Source organism: Salmo trutta, chromosome 22 (genome assembly GCF_901001165.1).
Source record: "Salmo trutta chromosome 22, fSalTru1.1, whole genome shotgun sequence".
NCBI lineage: Eukaryota > Metazoa > Chordata > Actinopteri > Salmoniformes > Salmonidae > Salmo > Salmo trutta.
In genome coordinates this window covers 44627540-44640517 of record NC_042978.1, presented here as the reverse complement: position 1 = coordinate 44640517, position 12978 = coordinate 44627540, and the positions used below count along the sequence as shown (strand labels likewise).

At 40.2% G+C, this 12978-nt stretch overlaps 1 protein-coding gene and 1 long non-coding RNA gene across 4 annotated transcripts in view; one reads left to right on the top strand and one right to left on the bottom strand.

The window, feature by feature from the left end:
* Nucleotides 1-11658, bottom strand: part of LOC115158786 (receptor-type tyrosine-protein phosphatase C-like) — a 34516-nt gene extending 22858 nt beyond the window's left edge. For all 3 annotated transcript variants that reach the window (XM_029708104.1, XM_029708105.1, XM_029708106.1), the window contains exons 1-5: nt 11462-11658; nt 1221-1244; nt 859-987; nt 483-545; nt 40-342 (exon numbers count right to left, since the gene is read on the bottom strand). In XM_029708104.1, the coding sequence (XP_029563964.1) occupies nt 40-342; nt 483-545; nt 859-987; nt 1221-1244; nt 11462-11525 (583 nt within the window). In that variant the 5' untranslated portion in view covers nt 11526-11658. The remainder of the gene's footprint in view (nt 1-39; nt 343-482; nt 546-858; nt 988-1220; nt 1245-11461) is intronic.
* LOC115158790 (uncharacterized) lies at nt 9548-11624 on the top strand. The gene is made up of 2 exons (XR_003868739.1): nt 9548-9588; nt 11384-11624. It is a non-coding gene; the product is annotated as an uncharacterized LOC115158790 (long non-coding RNA).
* Nucleotides 11659-12978: the final 1320 nt, after the last annotated feature.

The window sequence follows — 12978 nt, the reverse complement described above, 5'->3', positions numbered from 1 at the left end:
TATGGACACAACACAGCATCCCTTGGAGGAGAGGCCAACCTGTGGGGATAGCTGTAGTGGAAGTCAGGGTGCTTGCAGGTGAGGTTTGTTTGTGGATGGGTGGAGTGCTTGTAGGCAAAGATGGAGATGGAGAGGTGGAGTTGTTTGTAGGCAAAGATGGAGATGGAGAGGTGGAGTTGTTTGTAGGCAAAGCCTGGGTTTGAGAGGTGGAGGTGTTTGTAGGAAAGGCCTGGGTTTGGTTGAGGGTGATGATGTTTGAGGTGGGGGTAAGCAAACTGAGTGGAGGTGAGAGGGTGGTAGTGGTCGTCGTGGTGATGGTGGTGGTGTTTGGAAGTAAAGGGCCTGATACAAATCATCTCAGTTAGAGAGAGAAATCACAATAATTAACAAAATAAAGAAAATGATGTGATCAGCTCCTGGTAATGCTTATTTTCCAACAGACCCAGCATGCCTCTACGAGAGATTCTGCTTTGCAGGTTTACCTGTGGAGTCGTTTACATTCTTGGTGGGTTGTGTGGGTGAAGGAGTGGAGATGCTGCTTTTGTCTGTGGATAAAAGTGACAGAGTGAGTGCTGCAAAGTTTCTTCTGAGGAGAGTGGAGGCAGGAGAGAAGTGAGTGGATAGTTGGTTGGTTGTTTGGTTGGTTGACTGATAGAGGCTCAAAACTACAATGCTCTTGTTCTTATTCTGAACTTACCAAGCCATGTTTCCTCCGTGACCTAGACAGTGTGTTTAAAAGCACAATAACTGATTTTTCATAACTAAAACTCTGACTTCACCTTAGTGAGAGAGAAATCAAACGTATCACTGATGTCAACAGAGGTAGCCTACACCTGGACACTCCAGTGGAGTATTTACCTTGGTCCTTTATGGGTGGAGGAGTGGCTGAGTTGGATGCTGTCTGAGAGTTTAAAGTTGTGGTGGGAATGCTTGGGGGTTTGTTGGTGATGGCTACTGTTGCTTGTGGGGGTATTTCTGCTGTGGAGCCTTGGATGAGAGAGTGAGAGTGAGAGTGAGAGGCTGAGATGATGATTTTACCCCATAGAGCTAAATGTAGAAGCATAGGATTTCTATGGGGTTGACCAACTTGTTCCTGCATCTGAGCATTAATGTGAATAGCACCCACAATCATGCAACGGTCACCTTCAGATGTGGACAAATCATGACTGATTCTGGGGGTTAAGGACATGAATTAGAGAATAACTTTAAGACCAACTGACCTGTGGAACTTGTTTCCACGTCACCTAAAAAAATGAGAGAATTATAGTTTTGTCATTGTCACTTTTACATTCACACATTTAAGTCATCATCAAGGACTTATGGCCAACATTACTATCTAACATTACATCAATCTTTTTGACTATAATGCACACAGGTGTGAACGCACCAAGTCTCTTGACCATTTTAAATATATATATACACTGCTCAAAAAAATAAAGGGAACACTTAAACAACACAATGTAACTCCAAGTCAATCACACTTCTGTGAAATCAAACTGTCCACTTAGGAAGCAACACTGATTGACAATACATTTCACATGCTGTTGTGCAAATGGAATAGACAACAGGTGGAAATTATAGGCAATTAGCAAGACACCCCCAATAAAGGAGTGGTTCGGCAGGTGGTGACCACAGACCACTTCTCAGTTCTTATGCTTCCTGGCTGATGTTTTGGTCACTTTTGAATGCTGGCGGTGCTTTCACTCTAGTGGTAGCATGAGACGGAGTCTACAACCCACACAAGTGGCTCAGGTAGTGCAGCTCATCCAGGATGGCACATCAATGCGAGCTGTGGCAAGAAGGTTTGCTGTGTCTGTCAGCGTAGTGTCCAGAGCATGGAGGTGCTACCAGGAGACAGGCCAGAACATCAGGAGACGTGGAGGAGGCCGTAGGAGGACAACAACCCAGCAGCAGGACCACTACCTCCGCCTTTGTGCAAGGAGGAGCAGGAGGAGCACTGCCAGAGCCCTGCAAAATGACCTCCAGCAGGCCACAAATGTGCATGTGTCTGCTCAAACGGTCAGAAACAGACTCCATGAGGGTGGTATGAGGGCCCGACGTCCACAGGTTGGGGTTGTGCTTACAGCCCAACACCGTGCAGGACGTTTGGCATTTGCCAGAGAACACCAAGATTGGCAAATTCGCCACTGGCGCCCTGTGCTCTTCATAGATGAAGCAGGTTCACACTGAGCACATATGACAGACGTGACAGAGTCTGGAGACGCCGTGGAGAACGTTCTGCTGCCTGCAACATCCTCCAGAATGATCGGTTTGGCGGTGGGTCAGTCATGGTGTTGGGTGGCATTTCTTTGGGGGGCCGCACAGCCCTCCATGTGCTCGCTAGAGGTAGCCTGACTGCCATTAGGTACCGAGATGAGATCCTCAGACCCCTTGTGAGACCATATGCTGGTGCGGTTGGCCTTGGGTTCCTCCTAATGCAAGACAATGCTAGACCTCATGTGGCTGGAGTGTGTCAGCAGTTCCTGCAAGAGGAAGGCATTGATGCTATGGACTGGCCCGCCCGTTCCCCAGACCTGAATCCAATTGAGCACATCTGGGACATCATGTCTCGCTCCATCCACGTTGCACCACAGACTGTCCAGGAGTTGGCGGATGCTTTAGTCCAGGTCTGGGAGGAGATCCCTCAGGAGACCATCCGCCACCTCATCAGGAGCATGCCCAGGCGTCGTAGGGAGGTCATACAGGCACGTGGAGGCCACACACACTACTGAGCCTCATTTTGACTTGTTTTAAGGACATTACATCAAAGTTGGATCAGCCTGTAGTGTGGTTTTCCACTTTCATTTTGAGTGTGACTCCAAATCCAGACCTTCATGGGTTGATAAATTGGATTTCCATTGATTATTTTTGTGTGATTTTGTTGTCAGCACATTCAACTATGTAAAGAAAAAAGTATTTAATAAGATTATTTCATTCATTCAGATCTAGGATGTGTTATTTTAGTGTTCCCTTTATTTTTTTGAGCAGTATATTTATTTTTTTACATCACATGAAATAGGTATGGAATGTGCCAGACCCAATTACACCTTCAAGGTCTGGTCTACTTTGAGATGATTTGAGCTGTTAACCTTATAGTGTATTTCCTGTAACCCAAACCCTGAGCTTCTAAGGCAAAAAGCAAAAAGCAGCAACTTAAAATGTTTACTTATTTATTTTAAATACAATTAGGTTGTCACAATGTTTCAGCATACACTTGCTTTGGTTTGACTTGACCTGCAAGTATTTTCCTACATAGGCCTCATACAAAACGACACAAAATTAAACACAAAGAAAGCACTTAGAGCTATAGAAGTATTCAACCCAAAATAAACTGCTGTGTTTCTCTTCCATTTTAACAGAGACCTACAACAGAAATGAAAATGTGACAGAGGCTGCTTGAACAATAATTAGACTTCAGGAAGTGTTTTTTTTTGCTCAACTCTGGTTTCTGTGTTTTAGTGTTTCCAAGGGAGACGCACCCTGCACTGACATTTTACTGGTCTGCCCACCCAATGAAAACCTGGTCAGATGCTGCTGTCGTGACTGGCTGGGGATTCTTTTTGTTACTTTTTCACACTACTACACCTCTTCAGTATTGAAGGTGTTACTCTCAGTTTGTGAATATGTAACTGAGGTAGTGGGTGAACTACCTCAGAACCATGGTTCATTACCACCAGTGAGTCTGCTATCAAAGTTTGACTGCAGAAGTGAAATGTCTTCACACATCCAGTGTAGGTTGTTTGCAGTTGCGTTTGAGACAACAAAAAAATCGACCATCAAGAGGAAGCTATGCGTTTACTTAATGGAGAGCTGGTTGCTATGTACTTTGCATAGAGGCTTTTGGGGGTTCTGGTGGCTCGTTCTCATCAATGGCAAGATGGCCAAGGTGGGGTCAGTGGCGGTTCTAGACCATTTCAACTGGGAGGGCCAAGCTGGGGCCAGTTGTACTGTTAGAGGGGCCAGTTACATTAGACGTTATTGTTGTCATATCGTTTTCTTCACTGTATTGCAGACATTAGCAGGCAAAATACCATGTTCATAATGCAGATGCATGTAGTACGAAACTGTTGTGTTCCGCCTAAAGCCGTCCCTCTAGAAAATGTGTGGGTTAAATTAGTGTTCAGCGTTGCCACTGTCTAATAACGGATATAAAAATAGAACGATAGCAAAAATTTGTTATGTAAAAATTATTTCATACTCCGTATTTAGGGGGGCCACAAGGGGGTCCAAAATTGTTGTCACAGTGGCACTGGCCCCCCCTGACCCCCCCCCCCCCCCAGAACCGCTAGTGGGTGGGGTGTGATAAAGTGATAAAGATGGCCAAGGCGAGGTGTGATAAAGTGATAAAGTTAGCCAAGGCGAGATGTGATGAAGGCTATCTCCCCCAATCTCTCTCTCAAAATCTACAGGCTGAAACATCACTAAATCTTGAAAAAAATCTAATGATGTGAAAACTTTCTTCAGAAAATATTCTCACCCCTGTATATATAAATATTTATACAGTGACTTCAGAAAGTTTTCACACCACTTGATTTGTTCCACATTTTATTGTGTTACAGCCTGAATTTAAAATGAATAAAATTTAGATTTTGAGTCAGTAGTCTACACACAATACCCCATAATGTCAAAGTAGAATATATTATTTTTTTTTACAAATTAATAAAAAATGAAACTGTAACGGTTGTCGTCGGGAATGGAGGACCAAAACGCAGCAGGAATGTGGATGCGCATGTTGTATTTATTTTAAAATAAAGAGAACACCAAAATAACAAAAACGAAGAACTCACGCACAACAAAACAGTCTTGTCACGCTCACACAGGCAAAACAAGAAACAATCTCCCACAACACTACCAAACAATTACCCATATATAGGACTCTCAATCAGAGGCAACGAGAAAGCACCTGCCTCCAATTGAGAGTCCAACCCCCCATTAACCTACACATAGAAATACCACAGACCAGAAAGAAAATAGAGATACAAAACATAGAACATAGACCAAAACCCGGAAATAATACATCAAACACCCTACTATATAAATCACCACCCCGAACCACATAAACAAAATACCCTCTGCCACGTCCTGACCAAACTACAATAACAAATAACCCTTATACTGGTCAGGACGTGACAGAAACGTTTAAAATGTCTTTACTCAATGAGTATTCAACCGCTTTGTTATGGCAAGCCTAATTCAATTCAGTAGTAAACATGTGCTAAACAAATCACATAATAAGTTGCATGGACTGTACAATAATAGTGTTTAACATGACTTTTAAATTACTACCTCATCTCTGTACCCCACACATACAATTATCTGTAAGGTCCCTCAGTTGAACAGTGAATTTCAAACACAGATTCAATCACAAAGACCAGGGAGGTTTTCCAATGTCTCGCAAAGAAGGGCACCTGTTGGTAAATGCATTCTAAAAAAGCAGACATTGAATATCCCTTTGAGCATAGTGAAGTTATGAACTACACATTGGATGATGTATCAATACACCCAGTTACTACAAATATAGTTGCCAGAGAGGAAGGAAACCACTCAGGGATTTCACCAGGAGACCAATGGTGTCTTTAAAAAAGTTAGTTTAATGATGTGATGGGAGAAAACTGAGGATGAATCAACAACGTAGTAGTCCACAATACTAACCTAAACGACAGAGTGAAAAGAAGAAAGCCTATACAGAATACAAATATTCCAAAACATGCATCCTGTTTGCAATAAGGCACTAAAATAAAACTGCAAAAAATGTGACATAGAAATGTACTTTATGTCCTGAATAAAAAGTGTTATGTTTGGGGCAAATCCAATACAACACACCACTGAGAATGATCATGTTCAATTCTGAGTGATTCCATGCAACTTATTAAGCAAATGTTTACTCCTGAACTTATTTAGGCTTGCCATAACAAAGGGGTTGAATACTTATTGACTGAGGACATTTCTGCTTTTCATTTGTTATTAATTTGTAAAAATTTCAAAAAACATAATTCCACATAATAGGGTATTGTGTGTGAATACTTTCTGAAGGCACTATATATATATATATATGTATATATATATATATATATATATATATATATATATATATATATATATATATATTAGTCATATATATATATATATACTAGTCATATATATATATATATATATATACGATGCATTTGGAAAGTATTCAGACCCCTTGACTTTTTCCACATTTTGTTACATTGCTTTTTTTCCTCATCAATCTACACAAAATACCCCATAATGACAAAGCAAAAACAGGTTTTTGGAAATGTTTGCAAATGTATAAAAACTGTAATAAACAGACATACTTTATTTACATAAGTATTCAGACCCTTTGATATGAGACTCCAAATTGATCTCAGGTGCATCCTGTTTCCATTGATCATGCTTTAGATGTTTCTACAACTTGATTGGAGTCCACCTGTGGTACATTCAATTGATTGGACATGATTTGGAAAGGCTCACACCTGTCTATATAAGGTCCCACAGTTGACAGTTCATGTCAGAGTAAAAACCAAGCCATGAGGTCGAGGGAATTGTCCGTAGCGCTCCGAGAGAGGATTGTGTCGGGGCACAGAATTAGGGAAGGGTACCAAACAATGTCTGCAGCATTGAAGGTCCCCAAGAACACAGTGGCCTCCATCATTCTTAAATGGAAGAAGTTTGGAACCACCAAGACTCTTCCTATAGCTGGCGGTCCGGCTAAACTGAGCAATAGGGGGAGAAGGGCCTTGGTCAGGAAGGTGACCAAGAACCCGATAGTGACTCTGACAGAGCTCCAGAGTTCCTCTGTGGAGATGGGAGAACATTCCAGAAGTACAACCGTCCCTGCAGCACTCCACCAATCAGGCCTTTGTGGTAGAGTGGCCAGACGGAAGCCACTCCTCAGTAAAAGGCACATGGCAGCCCAATGGTGTTTGCCAAAAGGCACCTAAAGCACTCTCAGACCATGAGAAACAAGATTCTCTGAACTGATGAAACCAATATTGAACTGAATGCCAAACGTCACATCTGGAGGAAACCTGGCACCATCCCAATGGTGAAGTATGGTGGTGGCAGCATCGTGCTGTGGGGATGTTTTTCAGCGGCAGGGACTGGGAGACTAGTCAGGATCGAGGGAAAGATGAACATATCGAAGAACATAGATCCTTGATGAAAACCTGCTCCAGAGTGCTCAGAGCCTCGGACTGGGGCGAAGGTTCACCTTCCAACAGGACAACAACCCTAAGCACACAGCCAATACAACGCAGGAGTGGCTTCGGGACAAGTCTTTGAATGTCCTTGAGTAGATCAGCCCGAGCCGGACTTGAACCCGATCAAACATCTCTAGAGAGACCTGACAATAGCTGAGCAGCAACGCTCCCCATCCAACCTGACAGAGCTTGAGAGGATCTACAGAGAAGAATGGGAGAAATTCTCCAAATACAGGTGTGCCAAGCTTGTAGCGTCATACCCAAGAAGAATTGAGGTTGTAATTGCTGCCAAAGGTGCTTCAACAAAGTACTGAGTAAAGGGTCTGAATACTTATGTAAATTTGACATTTTATTTTTAATACATTTGCAAACATAAAAAAAACTGTTTTTGCTTGTCATTACTGGGTATTAATGTAGATTAATGAGAATACAAAATAAAATAAAAATTTAGAATAAGGCTGTAACAAAATGTGGAGAAAGTCAAGGGATCTGAATACTTTCCAAATGCACTGTATGCTTCAGAACCAAAATGTTGCGTGTCTTGATTGTTGACCAATGACTAGTCACCGGCATTGGCGCACAAAGGTGAAAGCGCATATCCTGATTAGTGACTACAAATAACTTGTTTCATTTCCTCCAGTTTTTCCTGGCAAACAGAGTTGGCCTATGTTTATCATCCATATAAAATACAGTTTATCAATCTACTACAGACTCATCTTTGCCAGAACATGGAAAGTACTGTACAGATAGAAAGCCTGATATATTGATTTTAACTTTTAGTTTTTTGTTTAATATTCACTTTCATTTGCAATCTTTTGCTTTTAAAGAGCAACTATTTCAGTTTATCATTGAAGTCAAAGACAATTTTTCCCTTGATGTTAAAACAAGACTATAGCTTACACCTATGTGAATGTTTCACTTTGACTTTAAATGTGATATTGTCCCTTGACTTTAAATGTGATATTGTACGTTGACTTTAAATGTGATATTGTACCTTGACTTTAAATGTGATATTGTACCTTGACTTTAAATGTGATATTGTCCGTTGACTTTAAATGTGATATTGTCCCTTGACTTTAAATGTGATATTGTCCCTTGACTTTAAATGTGATATTGTCCCTTGACTTTAAATGTGATATTGTACCTTGACTTTAAATGTGATATTGTACCTTGACTTTAAATGTGATATTGTACCTTGACTTTAAATGTGATATTGTCCGTTGACTTTAAATGTGATATTGTCCGTTGACTTTAAATGTGATATTGTACCTTGACTTTAAATGTGATATTGTCCCTTGCCTTTAAATGTGATATTGTACCTTGACTTTTTTATTAAAACAGTATGTGATTGTATATTTTATTTTGCGAATTGATTGATAATTTTCATATTTCAGATGAGCCTAGTTTGGCTGCCTAGTAACTCACAAGTTTTGTACCACTCCTTTTTGGGGCGTTGCGGGTCAAAATGTCAGCAAAACCACTGGGATACATGATGATGGCAACAAATGGAGTTGGTTTGGATATAGTAATGGATATAGTAATGGATATAGGAATGGATATAGTAATGGATATAATAATTGATATAGTAATGGATATAATAATGGATATAATAATTGATATAATAATTGATATAGTAATGGATATAGTAATGGATATAATAATTGATATAGTAATGGATATAATAATGGATATAATAATTGATATAATAATTGATATAGTAATGGATATAGTAATGGATATAATAATTGATATAGTAATGGATATAATAATGGATATAGTAATGGATATAGTAATGGATATAATAATGGATATAATAATTGATATAGTAATGGATATAGTAATGGATATAATAATTGATATAGTATTGGATATAGTAATGGATATAGTAATGGATATAATAATTGATATAGTATTGGATATAGTAATGGATATAGTAATGGATATAATAATTGATATAGTATTGGATATAGTAATGGATATAGTAATGGTAGGCCACAGTATTTATTAAAATGTTCTATTTTGACTGGAATTGTATTGGTCGTTGTCAATAAGTGCAGCATTTATTCCAGTTCAAAATGGTCTTGCTAAACACTTTACTCCTCAGACTCCTCACTTTACTCCACTTCATTTCAAAAGCTTCTGCTTTTCTCTGGTCATTTTCTTAAATTTCATCTCAGCCACGGCCGGCACGCTTATTAGGCAGGATTAGGCCAACGCCTATGGCGGCAGATTGACGAGGGTGGAATTTCCTGAGCTGAACTGACCAAGATGTACCTCCAACAACAATACATAAAACCTCACGTAATTCTGCCCTAAAACAATGACAGCTTTTTAGGTGGGTGTTGATGCAGTCCTGTGATAAGCAGTATCCACTTGGTCAAAGGTAGGGGCACAAAATATTTTGCTTGTCCACTCCCAGCACGCCTCTCCAGGATGCTGTTGGAGAGATGCATTGCTGCGGAACTCTACCAATGTTCCGTCAAAAAAAATGATCTAACATAAATCATGTAGCAGACATAGAATACGGTAGAAAGAGTATGTGGCCTTTTCTGTAGCCTACAGGCTGGAGATACAATGGATGACAATGTAGTGAGACAGACACTTTTTACATCATGCGGGTTTCTCCAGATCAAATAGCCTAAACTAAAGTACGCCCAATCAAATAAAAAATGTGCTGTCACGTTAACAAACAACATATCCTAAAACCAAGACAGGTCAAAGTAAAATGGACAATATGGAATGGACAATCACAACTGTTGTCCAGGAGTTTCACCTCATTGTCATGATCAGTGGTTTCAAGTTTGTATCCTAACATTTTTGACAATCTGAAAATAGCGAAAAAGAAAATACTTCTGCATTTCCCGCTGTGTAAACACATTGCAAATAGGCTCACGATAACTCCAGATATAGTTGGGTAGCTGATATTCATAGCTTAAATAGCCAAATTGATTAGTTACAGGAATCAGGATTAATAAAGCCAACGCCACGGCCTGTTTTACAAAATGGTGGGCCTACCACATGGATGGGCATTCATAAATTCCATCGTGGCCGACACGGTAGGTTACACCCCACTAAGCACGAGCCGTCTTTTTTTGTGTGTTTTAAAAACGGTAGGCTTACCACATAGACCAGGCAATACTGTAGGCTACACCTCAGTAAGCATGGGCCGACGCATTTTTGGACTTCTTTTTTTGGACCGGCCTGACTTCCATGTCCACGGACATTGATTTTTGGTCCGGTCCAGACCAAATCTAAATCAATAATGTTTGGTTCTGATTTTGTCCAGTCTAGACTTTGCTTGATTTGTCCCAAATAAATCAAGGCTATAAGTTATATATTTTCAACTTTCATTCAGAATCAAAGATGAGCCTGATTTCAACATCTGGGAAATACATATTTTCAACTGTCATTCAGAACTGAAATTAACCTGATTTCAACATCTGGAAAATATGTATTTTTTTAACATCCTGGAAAAGATGTATTTTAAACGTATGGAAAACACATCTTTTCACATTTAATTCAGAAAGTAAATCGAACCTAGCTTCAGCGCCTGGAAAAAAATATATTTTAGACCTCTTTTCAACTTAATTTTGCTTACTGGGGCGATTGTAGTTTTGCCGGTGCATTTTTTGGTCTCGCCTAGTGTGGCAGAACGGCAAGGACCGGCCCTGATCTCAGCTATAGCTATACCAGGAAGTGCAGACAGGCCGCTCAAAATGGAACGTGGAAGTGGTTGAGCTGTGATCTGTCTAAAAAGAACCCCACATCTAAACTCTATGTGTCTTACTGCAGTTGGTAGAAGTACATTCTACATTCAGAACTTTCACATGTGTTGGAGATTCATGCTAAATATACACAAACGATGGTGCACTTTTGCACACAGAGCAAGAGGTTTTGAATGTAGCATTGTTGCACAGTGAAAGGCAGGTATTATCTTCAGATTATTACTTAGATGTTAAGTCCCTGATCTAGATAGATATCTAATCACTGAACGCATTTTAGTGGACCAAGTTAAGAGTAAAAACTTGACTAATCACTAATCAGAAATGCCTGTAGAAAAATGACTCAAGTAAATCTGATTTTATCAACCTTATTATATGCACCTCTTGCACTCTTTGAGTGACCGCATCGGGATACATTTTCTAAAACAATTCCATGTACTTTATTGGTGATTTTAGGCCCCACAGCCCTGTTACCATTAAAGGGGTAACATCACTCCCATCAGTCCCATCCCCTGGGTATCATACTGTACTTACATATGGCCAGCTCTATGAGCCCAGTACACAGCAGCAGGATCTTCAGTCCATAGAGACCTGCCATGTCCAGGAGCGACGATCACTCTACCCAGAGACCATACGTCCTAAAGGTAACGCCAAAAGAAACTCTTAAAATGTATCCGTCTTACTCTCAACAAACAAAACAAAAATAAAGGTTGAAATTGTGTGTATTTGTCTTTACGTATGTCTTCCCTCCGGTCTTGTCAGCGGACACAGCTTCCTGAATGTGGTCCCCTTACCCTAAAACTCGCCTCTGGTCCCTCAGCGCTACGCGACATGTGATGTCACAGCTAGCTGAGACTCTGTACTTTAAGATGCACAGCATCAGATACATACAAAATACACATGTTTGTGTAGTGCAGCCTGGCTTTAAGTGTGTTTAGACATTTAACTGATCTTCAGAGAAGGAGAGGGTATGGTCTCACAGTGAGACATGGCTGATTACTCCATAAAAGTATTAAACAAAACGCTTTCTGAACTCACAAACAAGGATTACTTCCATATAACAGAGTTATAAGTGTGGAATAGTATAGTTGGTCCTGTGTGGTTCAGTTGGTCTAGCATGGTGCTTACGATGCCAAGAGTTGTCGGTTCGATTCCCACTGGGGCCACCCATACAACATGTATGCACACATGACTGTAAGATGCTTTGGATAAAATCATCTGCCAAATGGTATATTAGTTTGCTCTGTGTGTTTTCACACAAAATAAATGATTACTGCTACATAATGTTTTTTACATTTGAACTCTGTTGGCCTGTTGTGCTTCTTTTGACAAGTGCTCTACTCTTTTGAAGTGAGTCATCTTTGCTGATAGTGTGGGTAGTTATACACTGGGGACGTTGGGGTCTGTGACACATCATGACATCTCTCTCTCTCTCTCTCTCTCTGTCTCTCTCTGTCTGTCTGTCTGTCTGTCTGTCTGTCTGTCTGTCTGTCTGTCTGTCTGTCTGTCTGTCTGTCTGTCTGTCTGTCTGTCTGTCTGTCTGTCTGTCTGTCTGTAATCAAGGACAACAACCACCCGAGCCACTGCCTGTTCACCCCGCTACCATCCAGAACGCGAGGTCAGTACAGGCTGGGACTGAGAGACTGAAAAACAGCTTCTATTTCAAGGCCATCAGACTGTTAAACAGCCATCACTAACACAGAGAGGCTGCTGCCTACATACAGACTCAAATCATTGGCCACTTTAGTAAATGAATCACTAGTCACTTTAAATAATACCACTTCAATAATGTTTACATATCTTACATTACTCATCTCATATGTATACATTGTATTTTATACCATCTATTGTATCTTGCCAGTATATATTCTTATTCCATTCCTTTATATTTCAAATCAAATCAAATCAAATTGTATTAGTCACATGCGCCGAATACAACAGGTGTAGACCTTACAGTGAAATGCTTACTTACAAGCCCTTAACCAACAATGCAGTTAAAAAAAATCCAGATAAGATGAAATAAAAGTAACAAGTAATTAAAGAGCAGCAGT